The 14405-nt window shown below is 45.0% G+C and overlaps 1 protein-coding gene across 1 annotated transcript in view; it reads left to right on the top strand.

Annotated features, from left to right (window-relative positions):
- LOC124272759 (protocadherin Fat 3-like) overlaps positions 1-13830 on the top strand; it is a 79225-nt gene extending 65395 nt beyond the window's left edge. Inside the window, exons 21-26 of the mRNA XM_046707961.1 lie at positions 2040-2205; positions 2344-2505; positions 6487-6627; positions 9424-9549; positions 12560-12751; positions 13772-13830. Of these exons, the coding sequence (XP_046563917.1) occupies positions 2040-2205; positions 2344-2505; positions 6487-6627; positions 9424-9549; positions 12560-12751; positions 13772-13830 (846 nt within the window). The remainder of the gene's footprint in view (positions 1-2039; positions 2206-2343; positions 2506-6486; positions 6628-9423; positions 9550-12559; positions 12752-13771) is intronic.
- Positions 13831-14405: the final 575 nt, after the last annotated feature.

The raw sequence follows: 14405 nt of genomic DNA, 5'->3' as shown, positions 1-14405 counted from the left end.
GAAGTGTATATATACTGGATGTAACAATGTAACAAAGAAAACAACATAATTAACATAATTGGCTAAGCAGAAAGCTGATGAAGCCAGAGAGTAGACAAAGGACAGGCGTGGAAGCCAATGATGTACAAATAATAATGAGATGTTTATGCAGCAGAGTTTATACAGTAGATTGGGCTTGGTGGATGAGTGCATCATAAGCGGATGGAAGGAAGTATCCTTGGTCTCTGTTGATGGTGGGCTTTTGGCGTTTGATGTGGATGGCTTCGGTGAGCTTGCGTTTAGTGAAGTCTGTTTGTTTGTTGGAAAGAATGGTGATGTCAGACCACTCTATTGATGATTGGGGCTTGCTTTGATGTGGTCGGAAATGGCTGATTTGCTGTTGGAATTGGTAACAGAGGTCTGATGTTCTTTCACTCGGGTGTTGATGGGTCGGGAAGTTTCGCGTATGTAGCTCTGCCCACAACCACAGTTTATTTTGTAGATGACACATTTTGGGTTGTTCTTTACGGTGGCGGGTTTTCTTCCATTGGCATGGAGAATGTTGTTAAGGTTGGAGGACGCGGAGAAGGTGGTATCTATGCCAGCTTGTTGTTTTAGTACACGGCTGATTTGATGTGACGGTTTGCCAATGTAGGGGACCCAAACCAGATTCAGCCCCCATCAAGATATCCATAACTTGTCCTCCACTCTCCCTTTGTACAGAGAGAAACTAGAACACTAACTCAAATCTTCAATGACACAAAGAGAAACCAGAGCGAAAACTCCACTCTTGCTTGATACAAAGCGAAACCCGAACACTAACTCTTCCTCCAATCTTCCTTTATACAAAGAGAAACCCGGAACACTAACTCAAATCTTCCATTGCACAAAGAGAAACCAGAACACAAACTCCACTCTTGCCTTAAACAAAGAGAAGCCAAAACACTAAATCTTCCCCACTCTTTCTTTATACAGAGAGAAACCAGAATATTAACTCTTCCTCCAGTCTTCATTTATACAAAGAGAAACCATAACAAAAACTCTACTTTTGCTTGATACAAAGCGAAACCCGAACACTAACTCTTCCTCCACTCTTCCATAACACAAAGAGAAATCAGAACAGAAATTCCACTCTTCCTTTATACAAAGAGAAACAAGAACACTAACTCTTCCTCCACTCTTGCTTTATACAGCAGAAAGAAACCAGAAAACTAACTCAAATCGTCCATTACACAAAGAGGAACCAGAACACAAACTCTTCCTCCACTCTTCCTTTATGCAAATAGAACACAAACTGAACTCTTGGTTTATACAAAGAGAAACCAGAAAACTAACTCAACTCTTCCATTACACAAAGAGAAACCAGAATACTAACTCTTCCTTCACTCTTCATTTATAAATAGAGAACCCAGAACACTAACTCTTCCTCAACTCTTCCTTTATACAAAAGAACATAATACACTAACTCTTCCTCCAGTCTTCCTTTAAACAGAGTGAAAGCAGAATACTAACTCTTCCTCCACTCTTCCTTTGTACAGAGAGAAACCAGAACACTAACTCAACCTTTCCATTACACAGAGAGAAACCAGAACAGCAACTCTTCCTCCACTCTTCTTTTATACTAAAAGAAACCAGAACAGCAACTCTTCCTCCACTCTTCCTTTGTACAGAGAGAAACCAGAACACCAACTCTTCCTCCAATCTTTCATTACACCCTGACACGTTCTCAGAAGCTAGTATCGGTGTCAATTACTGCATACGTTTTGTAGTTACCTATCAATATGTAGGACAGTATGGATCCGCGTGTATCAAAACAGAACACCCCCCTGTACATGTACAACACATATGCACAGAAGGACCTGTACATCTTCTACGTATGTAGCTAGATTGATGTGGACTTTTACAGGGTTCAGCTTCATGTGGACTAGTAGGCCTCACTTAGAAATGCTCTGTACACACCTATGAAATCGTTTTCTGAATCTCTGTCTGTCACAAGACGCCCAGATATACTTCTCCTGTGAATCTGTGTCTGAATCTGTGTCTGTCTGCGTCTGTGTCAGAACAAGCCGCCCACCTGTACTGCTCCTGTGGGACTTCAGCTTGCCGAGGACGCCAGCAAACAGGACATCCCAGGGTCGGACATAACTGCCACGGACCCCGAACCAGCAGACACTGTCACCATCGCCATGTCGTGCTCGCCTGGCAGCACGGAGTTCTCAGTTCAAAGTAAGTCGCTACACTGATAGAATGGGAAATCAGTACCAATAGAGGTCAGAGCAAGTCAGTGTTTGAATTCTATCCTTTACTTATAAGCATTCCCAAACTTGATAAAACAATATTAAAAACTGTGTTATATATTGCCAGACAAGAAGGTCCACTATTCCGGCTCTCCGGCGTTGTCTTTCAAGAACACCCCCAGCTACACGTGTGTTTTGATATGCGCGGATGGGAATGGAGGAAGTGACGAGAAGAACTTTACAATCACAATTACAAAGAACAAACCACCAAATCCGTCTTGTAGTGCACGTACGTACATATCGACAAGTGTTTTCTAGCAGTGTTATCTTTGCCTCTCTTCTGACGTGACTGAATGCTTTCTTACTCTGGCGTGAGCAAATGCTTTCCTGGTCTGCTGTGATCAAATGCTTTCTGTTTTCATTATGACGAAGTGTGCTCTTGTTCGACTTTTTAATATTACGGTGAGATTTTACATTTGCTTCCTCGCGGTACTTGGTGCAGTCAGCCGATTCAGATATTCAACTCAGGTACTCGGGGCATGTACTAAGTGAACATACTCAGTGCAGGTACTCGTTGAACATACTCAGTGCAGGTACTTAGTGTACATACTTAGTGCAGGTACTTGGTACTCGTGCAGGTACTCGTGAACATACTCAGTGCAGGTACTCGGTGAACATACTCAGTGCAGGTACTCGGTGAACATACTCAGTGCACGTACTCGTTGAACATACTGCAGGCAGGTACTTGATGAACATACTCAGTGCAGGTACGGTCTCGGTGTACATACTCAGTGCAGGTACTCGGTGTACATACTCAATGCAGGTACTTCTGGTGAACATACTCAATGCAGGTACTTGGTGAACATACTCAGTGCAGGTACTTGGTGAACATACTTCAAGTGCAGGTACTCTGTGAACATACTCAGTGCAGGTACTTGGTGAACATACTACAGTGCAGGTCCTTGGTGAACATACTCAGTGCAGGTACTTTGGTGAACATACTCAGTGCAGGTATTTGCTGTACATACTCAGTGCAGGTACTTGGTGTACATACTCTAGTGCAGGTACTCGGTGAACATACTCAGTGCAGGTACTTGGTGAACATATTCAGTGCAGGTACTCGGTGAACATACTCAGTGCAGGTACTTGGTGAACATACTCAGTGCAGGTACTTGGTGAACATGCTCAGTGCAGGTACTTGGTGAACATACTGAGTGTAGGTACTCAGTGGACATACTCCAGTGCAGGTACTTGGTGAACATAGTCAGTGCAGGTAATTGGTGAACATACTCAGTGCAGGTACTCGGTGAACATACTCAGTGCAGGTACTTGGTGAACATGCTCAGTGCAGGTACTTGGTGAACATACTCAGTGCAGGTACTTGGTGAACATACTCAGTGCAGGTACTTGGTGAAAATGCTCAGTGCAGGTACTTGGTGAACATACAGTGCAGGTACCTCAGGTACTTGGTGAACATACCAGTGCAGGGTACTTTACGGTGGTGAACATACCCAGTGCAGGTACTTGGTGAAAATGGTCAGCGCAGGTACCTCAGTGCAGGTACTTGGTGAACATACTCAGTGCAGGTACAGTGCAGGTGAACATACTCAGTGCAGGTACTCGGTGAACATACTCAGTGCAGGTACTTGGTGAACATACTCAGTGCTCAGTGCAGGTAATTTGGTGAACATACTCAGTGCGGGTAATTTTGGTGAACATACTCAGTGCAGGTACTTGATAATGCTCCAGTGCAACATACTCAGTGCAGGTACTTGGTGAACATACTCAGTGCGGGTACATGGTGAACACGCCAGTCAGTGCAGCTACTTGGTGGTGCCTCGAACATAGAGTGTAGGTACTTGGTGAACATACCTGAGTGCAGGTCCTTGGTGAACATACTCCAGTGCAGGTCCTTGGTGAACATACTCATGCAGGTACTTGGTGAACATACTCCAGTGCAGGTACTTGGTGAACATATTAAGTGCAGGTCCTTGGTGAACATACTTGGTTTAGGTAGTCGGTGAACTGCAGGTTCTCGGTGAAAATACTCAGTGCAGCTTCTTGGTGAACATACTGAGTGCAGGTACTTGGTGAACATACTGAGTGCAGCTACTTGGTGAACATACTCAGTGCAGGTACTTGGTGAACATACTCAATGCGGGTACTCGGTGTACATACTGAGTGCAGGTTCCCATTAGAATTTGTTCATTGATTATGTTGTATTATTGGAACCAAATGGTAATTTAGGTATACAGCTGTAAAATCAATAGGTGGAACTTCCGGAAAGTAGTTTACTGCTTTAAAAGTGAAATAAAGATTTGGACGCTATACCGCTGAAATATATTTGATACTAGGTGGAGCTAGCCCGTTCTTCAATATGGATGAATATATTTAATACATATGTATATGAGAGATATAAGGTTTAGTAAAAATAGATTGGAATATAAATATGGTACTAGTAATCTTTTGGTTTATGGGAAGTTAGGTAGATTTCTTGTTTTATATCCGGCGTCAGCTACAGATGGTTAAATACTGTTTATAGGTTACTGCATCCGAAAACTATGTTGAAAGCAATGTATTCGTCGCTTACAGAATGGAATATTAGGAGCTCTAGGATAAAGACGTCACATCACGACTGGATGTAAATCCACTTTCCTTTAATCACTTTGAAAACACGCTGGTATAGCGTACGTCCAGTACTGTGTTACGTAAATAATTTAAAGGAGAATCCGTGCACGACAACTACACTCTTCAAAACAAAACAAAAAAGAAGAAAATAGAGCACAGCGGTTCATTGATACAATTCCTGTGCCTGAATCCCGTTAATCATGTCGTGGTTGTTGTGCGTTCGACAGGTGGTCATATTTGGTGGGTGAAGCGTCATGGTGTGGGGAGCCATGTCCTACACGGGTAGATCAGAGCAGTTGTTGGTTCGGCAATCTTACAGCAAATCGCTGCATCGACAAAATCCTGCGACCTCACCACCTCCCACCTTTTAACCGCCAGAGGGAGCTGTTTCAACACAACGCTCGAGCCCACATAGCTCGTTTAACAGGTGTCTATCTCGCCAATGCAAATGTCAATGTCTCCTGGCCTTACAAATTGTCTGATCTGAATCCGATCGAGCATCTGTAGGACTAACTTGATCGACGCGTCCGTAAACGTTACCTTGGTCCTCAGGCACTTGCTGAACTTGCAGGAGGAATAGCGAAGAATTCCTCAAGCAAAAATCCAACGACTTGTGCAGTCCCTTCCAAGGCGGTGTCGAGTAGTGACGGCTACAAGGGCTGGTGTTACCAGGTACTAACCTGAACGCCCCCTTGCGGCGACACACGTACAGTGAGTGAACTGAATTAATGCTGACACTGACAACACTGCATATGTTCATCCGCGTGTGTCCATGTTCAAGCTTAATCGACTTGTGTACTTGTAATGCATTTCTATGTTTTTGGTCTGTGCGTTTCCCTTTTTTAAGAGTTTATATTAATAACATTTTAAGCATTTACATAGTTTCTCAAACTGCATGAAGACTTTTATTGCAGGCACTATATTTGGAGGCTTGTCGACACGGCAGCAATAGTTACTGCGTAGCAATAGGTGCGCAGTAATAGTTACTGCGCAGCAATAGTTACCGAGAGAGGAAAGGCTGTGAACAAATTGTTGAGACAGTTGTTTAAAAGATGCGTTCCATTTTGTGATTTAAATGTCTCTTATGCAACCACTTCAGATCACGTCACATCAGTAAATGTTGTTCTAATAATAATTCCGCTGTAAAGAAGTTTGTTAATTTGATGTGAGCAGAAATGTTGCGGCTCAGAGAAAACCTTTTAGCATCCCAGCTGAGAGACCACAAAATACTTATATTTCCGTAATGGCACATGGCGATCTTATCCCATACTGCCTTGTTGACAGCTGACCCTCCGCGTCTTCCAGCCTGAGAAGACTTTAATGGAGAACTTGACTTGACACTCTTACGATGAATGCGACTTTCCTTCAGTAAAGTAATCTCATCTCATGAAAGTCAGTAGTGCATAGGAACTCTTTTCAGGTAGGATATTTTGAAAGTCTCCGCCATGCATTATATAACATGGATGTTTGTCGACATATGACCAGTGTATTACCAGAAAGTAATGGAGATTTCTGGGGGTTTGTTATGTTTGGATCTTATTCTCATACTTTACGTCCAGGGAAAGGCTTTCAGAAAAAGACAGTGTTTATACCTCGCTAAGTCCAGTGTTCCACATGAAGATTGCCGATGCTACTGTTTCAGTGACAAAAACGATAGCAGACGCTTTAGCAGTAACCAAGGGGACCGAGATTCTGACCTTCCCTAGCGACGACCCCGAGAACGACGACATCACCTACTCTATTCTGATGAGTCCAGCTTCCGCCCTGTTCCAGGTCAATCCAGGTGAGTGAATCTCCAGGTCTACCTCCACACACATGCCCCTCCTTACACCAACACCCCATTCCATGATTTTCTCCTTACATGTGCGCCTCCCACATCAACACACCATTCCATGATTCCTCCTTACACATGCCCCTCCTTACACCAACACCCCATTCCATGATTTCCTCCTTACACATGCCCCTCCTTACACCAACACCCCATTCCATGATTTCCTCCTTACACATTCCCCTCCTTACACCAACACCCCATTCCATGATTTCCTCCTTACACATTCCCCTCCTTACACCAACACCCCATTCCATGATTTCCTCCTTACACATTCCCCTCCTTACACCAACACCCCATTCCATGATTTCCTCCTTACACATTCCCCTCCTTACACCAACACCCCATTCCATGATTTCCTCCTTACACATTCCCTTCCTTACACCAACACCCCATTCCATGATTTCCTCCTTACACATTCCCCTCCTTACACCAACACACCCATTCCATGATTTCCTCCTTACACATGCCCCCACATCCTTACACCAACACCCCCTTTCCATGATTTCCTCCTCTACACATTCCCCTCCTTACACCAACACCCCCATTCCATGATTTCCCCTCCTTACACATGGCTCCTCCTTACCATCACACCAACACCCCATTCCATGATTTCCTCCTTACACATGCCCCTCTCCTTGCATCAACACCCCATTCCATGATTTCCTCCTGACACATTTCCTCTCCTCACACCAACACCCCTTCCATGACTTCCTCCTTACACATGCCCCTCCTTACACCAACACCCCTTTCCATGATTTCCTCCCACCTGGCACTCATGCCCCCTCCTTCCATGATTTCAACACCCCATTCCATGATTTCCCCCTTGCACATTTCCCCTCCCTCACACCAACACCCCTTCCATGACTTCCTCCCCACATGCCCCCTCCTACACCAACACCCCATTCCATAATTTCCTCCCTTACATGGCCCCCATCCTTACACCAACACCCCCCTCGTTCCATGATTTCCTTCCCCTCCCACACCATGCCCTCCCCTACACCAACACCCCATTCCATGATTTCCCTCCTTACACATGCCCCTCCTTACACCAACACCCCATTCCATGATTTCCTCCTTACACATTCCCCTCCTTACACCAACACCCCATTCCATGATTTCCTCCTTACACATTCCCCTCCTTACACCAACACCCCATTCCATGATTTCCTCCTTACATTGCCCTCCTTACACCAACACCCCATTCCATGATTTCCTCCTTACACATTCCCTCCTTACACCAACACCCCATTCCATGATTTCCTCCTTACACATTCCCCTCCTTACACCAACACCCCATTTCATGATTTCCTCATGATTCCCTCCTTACACCAACACCCCTTTCCATGATTTACTCCTTACATATGCCCCCTCCTTACATCAACACCCCCCCTTCCATGATTTCCCCTTACACATGCCCCTCCTTACATCAACACCCCCTTCCATGATTTCCCCCTTACATATGCCCCTCCTTACATCAACACCCCATCCATGACTTCCCCCTCCTTACATATGCCCTCCTTACACCAACACCCCCTTCCATGATTTCCCCCTTACATATGCCCCTCCTTACATCAACACCCCATTCCATGATTTCCTCCTTACACATGCCCCTCCTTACATCAACACCCTTCCATGATTTCCCCCTTACACATTCCCCTCCTTACACCAACAACCCCATTCCATGATTTCCCCTCACACCCCCTCCTACACATGCCCCTCCCCTCACACCAACACCCCCCATTCCATGATTTCCTCCTTACACATTCCCTCCTCACACCAACACCCCCATTCCATGATTTCCTCCTCCCTCCTTACACATGCCCCTCCTTGCATCAACACCCCATTCCATTTGTTTCCTCCTTACATTCCTCCCTCACACCAACACCCCATTCCATTGTTTCCTCCTTACACATTCCCTCTCCTCACACCAACACCCCCATTCCATGATTTCCTCCTTACACATGCCCCTCCTTGCATCAACACCCCATTCCATTGTTTCCTCCTTACATTCCCTCCCCACACCAACACCCCATTCCATTGTTTCTCCTACACATTCCCTCCTCCTCACACCAACACCCCATTCCATGATTTCCTCCTTACACATGCCCCTCCTTGCATCAACACCCCATTCCATTGTTTCCTCCTTACACATTCCCTCCTTACCAGCCCCCTCCTCCTGCCCACTGATGACGTCAATATGGAGACGTATGTTGGCATGTATGGATGCCCCGGGTGACCACACTCTCTCTATTGATGACTTGTCCCTGACTCCTGCCTTATTAAGTGTCTCCATTTATGCACTCTTTGAATGACCTCTGATTTGTGCACTTTTTCGATGTGACCCCTTGACTCTTCTTTTAATGATTTATGGCAAAGACAAGACCAGCCTTACAAAATGAATTTTCAGTCTGATTATGGGAAAATGATTTCTGTTTGTAAAATACGTATCATAAATCACACATGCGTCTGTTTTATCGGTTGGTCAAGCAAAGTCGGTGATAACGTTCTTTGCCTGGTAATCTAGACGTTGATTGGCATTTTAGCAGTTGGTGAACAATAAGAAAGTAAGATACTTTATGGGTAACGACAAGTCTTGTTTTGACAACGGTATAAGAATCTATACCGAAACGTCGCATCATATGTAATAAAGAAGTTGTTATCCATAAAGTATCTCACTTTCTTACTTCATTTGCCTCGTAGTTTATAATTACGCAGCTACTCAAATGTCACCGCTGACACATTCTGCAGACACCGGGGAGCTGACGGCCAGTGCCGATCTGAAAGGCCAGAAGGCTGACTTCGTAGAGGTCACTGCGACACTCAGTGACCTGTATGAAAACACGGCCGTGTGCAAAGCTTTCATCACCATCAACAGTAAGTGTTACTTTGCAGCAGGATGTGCTAAGTTCAGTTCAGGATATCAGAAGTAGGGTGGACTATGAGGCATACTAGGACATACTAATCTGAATGTACAACGAAACAAATTGGTGCCTAAAATGATTTGCACGCACTGTCCAAATATCCGTAAAATAACATCCTGCAAAAGACACGAACCCTTCATTTCATACACAGTTAAACGGAGGGCACAGTTTCCGTTTGAAACGCGGGGACTGTACAGTTTGTATCACACGCGGGGACTGTACAGTTTGTATCACAGGTGGGGACTGTACAGTGTGTATCACACGTGGGGACTGTACAGTTTGTACCACACGCGGGAACTGTACAGTGTGTATCACACGTGGGGACTGTACAGTTTGTACAGTGGAATCTATGCCTGTGTGATTCCTGGGAGAGCGTAGCTCTGTGTGTTTGTGTTACTTTGGAGAGAGTGTGCGTGTGTGTGTTACCTGGGAGAGTGTAGCTGTGTGTTTATCTGGGAGATTGAAGCTGTGTGAATTACCTGGGAGAGTGTAGCTGTATCTGTTACCTGGGAGAGAGAGTAGCTATGTGTGTTACCGGGAAGAGTGTGCGTGTGTGTGTGTTACCTGGGAGAGTGTAGCTGCGTGTGTTACCTGGGAGAGGGTAACTGTGTGTGTGTACCTGGGAGAGTGTATCTGTGTATGTGTGTTTCCTGTTAGAGTGTATCTGTGTATGTGTTACCTGGGAGAGTGTATCTGTGTATGTGTCATCTGGGAGAGTGTATCTGTGTATGTGTTACCTAAGAGAGCGTATCTGTGTGTATGTGTTACCTGGGAGAGTGTATCTGTGTATGTGTTACCTGGGAGAGTGTATCTGTGTATGTGTCATCTGGGAGAGTGTATCTGTGTATGTGTTACCTAAGAGAGCGTATCTGTGTATGTGTTACCTGGGAGAGTGTATCTGTGTATGTGTTACCTAAGAGAGTGTATCTGTGTATGTGTTACCTGGGAGAGTGTATCTGTGTATGTGGGTTACCTGGGAGAGATTAGCTCTGTGTGTGTGTGTGTGTGTGTGTTTCCTGTTAGAGTGTATCTGTGTATGTGTGTTACCTGGGAGAGCGTATCTGTGTATGTGTTACCTGGGAGAGTGTATCTGTGTATGTGTCATCTGGGACAGTGCATCTGTGTATGTGTTACCTAAGAGAGCGTATCTGTGTATGTGTTACCTGGGAGAGTGTATCTGTGTATGTGTTACCTAAGAGAGCGTATCTGTGTATGTGTTACCTGGGAGAGTGTATCTGTGTATGTGTCACCTTGGAGAGTGTATCTGTGTATGTGTCATCTGGGAGAGTGTATCTGTGTATGTGTTACCTGGGAGAGTGTATCTGTGTATGTGTCACCTGGGAGAGAGTATCTGTGTTTGTGTTACCTGGGAGAGCGTATCTGTGTATGTGTTACCTGGGAGAGTGTATCTGTGTATGTGTCATCTGGGAGAGCGTATCTGTGTATGTGTTACCTGGGAGAGTGTATCTGTGTATGTGTTACCCTAAGAGAGTGTATCTGTGTATGTGTTACCTGGGAGAGTGTATCTGTGTATGTGGGTTACCTGGGAGAGATTAGCTCTGTGTGTGTGTGTTTCCTGTTAGAGTGTATCTGTGTATGTGTGTGAGTACACCTGGGAGAGCGTATCTGTGTATGTGTTACCTGGGAGAGTGTATCTGTGTATGTGTCATCTGGGACAGTGTATCTGTGTATGTGTTACCTAAGAGAGCGCATCTGTGTATGTGTTACCTGGGAGAGTGTATCTGTGTATGTGTTACCTAAGAGAGCGTATCTGTGTATGTGTTACCTGGGAGAGTATCTGTGTATGTGTCACCTTGGAGAGTGTATCTGTGTATGTGTCATCTGGGAGAGTGTATCTGTGTATGTGTTACCTGGGAGAGTGTATCTGTGTATGTGTCACCTGGGAGAGAGTATCTGTGTATGTGTTACCTGGGAGGCGTGTATCTGTGTATGTGTCACACTGGGGAGAGTGTATCTGTGTATGTGTCACCCTAGGAGAGTGTTTCTGTGTCTGTGTTACCTGCGAGAGTGTATCTGTGTATGTGTAATCTGGGAGAGTGTATCTGTGTATGTGTTACCTTTTGAGAGTGTGTATCTGTGTTTGTGGTACCTAGGGTTGTGTATCTGTGTATGTGTTAGCTGTTAGAGTGTATCTGTGTTTGTGTCACCTGGGAGAGAGTATCTGTGTATGTGTCATCTGGGAGAGTGTGTATCTGTGTATGTGTCATCTGGGAGAGTGTATCTGTGTTTGTGTTACCTGGGAGAGGTATCTGTGTATGTGTTACCTGGGAGAGTGTATCTGTGTATGTGTCATCTGGGAGAGTGTATCTGTGTATGTGTCATCTGGGAGAGTGTATCTGTGTATGTGTTACCTGGGAGAGTGTATCTGTGTATGTGTCACCTGGGTGAGTGTATCTGTGTATGTGTGTTACCCGGGAGAGAGTAGTTGTGTATGTGTTACCTGGGAGATTGTATCTGTGTATGTGTCACCTGCGAGAGTGTATCTGTGTATGTGTTACCTGGGAGAGTGTATCTGCGTATGTGTCACCTTGGAGAGTGTATCTGTGTATGTGTCACCTAGGAGAGTGTATCTGTGTCTGTGTTACCTGTATGCGAGAGTGTATCTGTGTATGTGTAATCTGGGAGAGTGTATCTGTGTATGTGTCACCTTGGAGAGTGTATCTGTGTATGTGTCACCTAGGAGAGTGTATCTGTGTCTGTGTTACCTGCGAGAGTGTATCTGTGTATGTGTGTAATCTGGGGAGTGTGTATCTGTGTATGTGTTAGCTGTTAGAGTGTATCTGTGTTTGTGTCACCTGGGAGAGCGTAGCTGTGTATGTGTCACCTGGGATTGATATATACACAAAGTTACTCCAGGAATATGCTGGTAAACAATTTCACCTGAAGAGGTAGGAGATATGTCTTCTATATTTAACAATGAAACCATCGTTTTCTTTGTTTAGATGTAAACAAGAAGCCAGTACTGAAGCAGACCAACACCAAGGTGTTTATCAAAGAGGATGCTGCAGCCGGTGATGTGATGTTCACTCTGAACATCGAGGACCCTGACACCCACGTCGCCACCTATGTGACGACCATTAAAACGCTCCCTGAAGAAGCGGCCGCCAATTTTGAGGCTGAAGTCACCGGCAAAGGTAAGCTTAGGATCTTCGAAAGGGCATTGTTTCAAACGCTGCATCAACACAATTTGGATTGCGACTGACTTGTTCTTCACAATCTTGACTTTCGAATCCGAATTGAGAAATGTTTATCGTGGACTATTAAATACTATTAAAGGTCAAGAAGGTCCACGCCTGGTAGATCTACCTGGTAGTAGTAACAATACTGGACGTCTGACCCTTTGTAGTAGCAGTGTTGACGTTCTACCTGGTTGAAGCAGTAAAAGTACTGGTCGTCAGACGCTTGTAGTAACAGTGTTGACGTTCTTCCTGGTAGTAGTAACAATACTGGTCGTCAGACCCTTGTAGTAACAGTGGTGACGTTCTACCTGGTAGCAGTAACAGTGGTGACGTTCTGCCTGGTAGTAGTAACAATACTGGTCGTCAGATCCTTGTAGTAACAGTGGTGACGTTCTACCTGGTAGCAGTAACTGTGTTGACGTTCTTCCTAATAGTAGTAACAATACTGGTCGTCAGATCCTTGTAGTAACAGTGGTGACGTTCTACCTGGTTGAAGCAGTAACAGTACTGGTCGTCAGATCCTTGTAGTAACAGTGGTGACGTTCTGCCTAGTAGTAGTAACAATACTGGTCGTCAGACCCTTGTAGTAACAGTGGTGACGTTCTGCCTGGTATTAGTAACAATACTGGTCGTCAGACCCTTGTTGTAACAGTGGTGACGTTCTGCCTGGTATTAGTAACAATACTGGTCGTCAGACCCTTGTAGTAACAGTGTTGACGTTCTACCTGGTTGAAGCAGTAACAGTACTGGTCGTCAGACCCTTGTAGTAGCAGTGTTGACGTTCTTCCTGATAGTAGTAACAATACTGGTCGTCAGACCCTTTGTAGTAACAGTGTTGACGTTCTTCCTGGTAGCAATAACAGTGGTGACGTTCTACCTGGTAGTAGTAACAATACTGGTCGTCAAACCCTTGTAGTAGCAGTGTTGACGTTCTACCTGGTAGCAGTAACAGTACTGGCCGTCTGAACCTTCTAGTAACAGTGTTGACGTTCTACCTGGTAGAAGTAACAAAACTGGTCGTCAGACCCTTCTAGTAACAGTGTGGACGTTCTGCCTGGTATTAGTAACAATACTGGTCGTCAGATCCTTGTAGTGACAGTGTTGACGTTCTACCTGGTAGCAGTAGCAATACTGGTCATCAGACCCTTGTAGTAACAGTGGTGACGTTCTACCTGGTAGTAGTAACAGTGTTGACCTTCTACCTACTAGCAGTAACAATACTGGTCGTCAAACCCTTGTAGTAACAGTGGTGACGTTCTACCTTTGGTAGCAGTAACAATAATACTGGTCGTCAGACCCTTGTAGTAACAGTGTTGACGTTCTACCTGGTAGAAGTAACAATACTGGTCGTCAGACCCTTGTAGTAACAGTGGTGACGTTCTACCTGGTAGCAGTAACAGTGCGTTGACGTTCTACCTGGTAGCAGTAACAGTGTTGACGTTCTACCTGGTAGCAGTAAAAGTACTGGTCATCAGACCCTTGTAGTAACAGTGGTGACGTTCTACCTGGTAGTAGTAACAGTACTGGTCGTCAGATCCTTGTAGTGACAGTGTTGACGTTGTACCTGATAGCAGTAATAATACTGGTCGTCAGACCCCTTGTAGTTACA

The sequence above is a fragment of the Haliotis rubra genome, unplaced genomic scaffold, assembly GCF_003918875.1.
Source record: "Haliotis rubra isolate DU_JTF1 unplaced genomic scaffold, ASM391887v1 Scf1723, whole genome shotgun sequence".
Lineage (NCBI taxonomy): Eukaryota > Metazoa > Mollusca > Gastropoda > Lepetellida > Haliotidae > Haliotis > Haliotis rubra.
Note: the sequence above shows the minus strand (reverse complement) of the source record. Positions and strands in the feature narration are given on the sequence as shown.